The sequence below is a fragment of the Trypanosoma theileri genome, assembly GCF_002087225.1.
Source record: "Trypanosoma theileri isolate Edinburgh chromosome Unknown TM35_Tth_54_V1, whole genome shotgun sequence".
In the NCBI taxonomy this organism is placed as follows: domain Eukaryota; phylum Euglenozoa; class Kinetoplastea; order Trypanosomatida; family Trypanosomatidae; genus Trypanosoma; species Trypanosoma theileri.
In genome coordinates, this window is record NW_021639896.1 from 4,429 (window position 1) to 5,440 (window position 1,012).

The window sequence follows — 1,012 nt, forward strand, 5'->3', positions numbered from 1 at the left end:
GTAGCATCCTGAGAAACAAACCCCTTCCCCTTTGCTATATTAAGAGCTGCATTCAGAATCCCCCTTGCCATTAAAAGAATACTCTTTTTGTCTGTGAATTCATCCCATTGCTGGAGAGAGTAAACTCCTACTTTTTCAAGATTGTATGCAACCTCCCGCAGAAGCTCCATATTTTCCTTTATTCTATTGTAGGCGGGCAGTGCAGTAATTAACCTTATCAGTTCTTCATCTTGAATAAACATATCTGGTTTTATGACAAATGCCTCCATGGTAACATTCTCNCACATAGTGCCATGTCGCAGTATACACAGATTCATATGCACCTTCCATTACCACAGATGTAGCTAACTGAGAAACAAACCCCTTTTCCTTTGCTATATTAAGAGCTGCATCCAGCTTTCCCCTTGCCATTAAAAGAATCCTCTCCTTGTCTGTGAATTCATCCCATTGCTGGAGAGAGTAAACCCCTGCTTCTTCAAGATTGTTTGCAACCTCGTTCAGAGTATTATTTAACTTCATATCTTCCTTTATTCTCTCGTAGGCGGGCAGTGCAGTAATAAGTCTTATCAGTTCTTTATCCTGAATATACATATCTGGTTTTATGACAAACACTTCCATGGTAACATTCTCATTGGAATCAACAACACCCCTGCCACCCACATTATTGCGGAGGAAATCATTGAGTTTAGGTGTCTCCAGGAGATTCAATCCATCTAGAAGTATTTCCCTGACTGTGCTGTTCAATGTCCACTTGGGTTGAGGTACAGTTTCCACTCTTGCACGTACCGCTGGAGGTTGATTGAATAAGCTGATTTTGCTATTGTGGAACGATCGAATGGGGAAGTGATGCCGAAGAAAGAAGGAAGAAATGATGCTGTTCGTCGAATAGAGATTCATTTTTTTTATCAATCTTCCTCCTTGAATTGCTAACATTTTCATTTTTTTACTACTCACTCACTTCTTCAATACTAACAAAAAAAGAAAAAAGAAAAGAGAGAAAATGGATGAAATG

The 1,012-nt window shown here is 39.4% G+C and overlaps 1 protein-coding gene across 1 annotated transcript; it reads right to left on the reverse strand.

Annotated features, from left to right (window-relative positions):
* Positions 1-225: 225 nt before the first annotated feature.
* On the reverse strand, positions 226-897 carry TM35_000541020 (putative retrotransposon hot spot (RHS) protein; the record flags this gene model as incomplete). The annotated part of the gene is made up of 1 exon (XM_029030727.1): positions 226-897. The coding sequence occupies one exon, from the start codon at positions 895-897 to the stop codon at positions 226-228; it is 672 nt and encodes a 223-aa protein (XP_028877944.1).
* Positions 898-1,012: the final 115 nt, after the last annotated feature.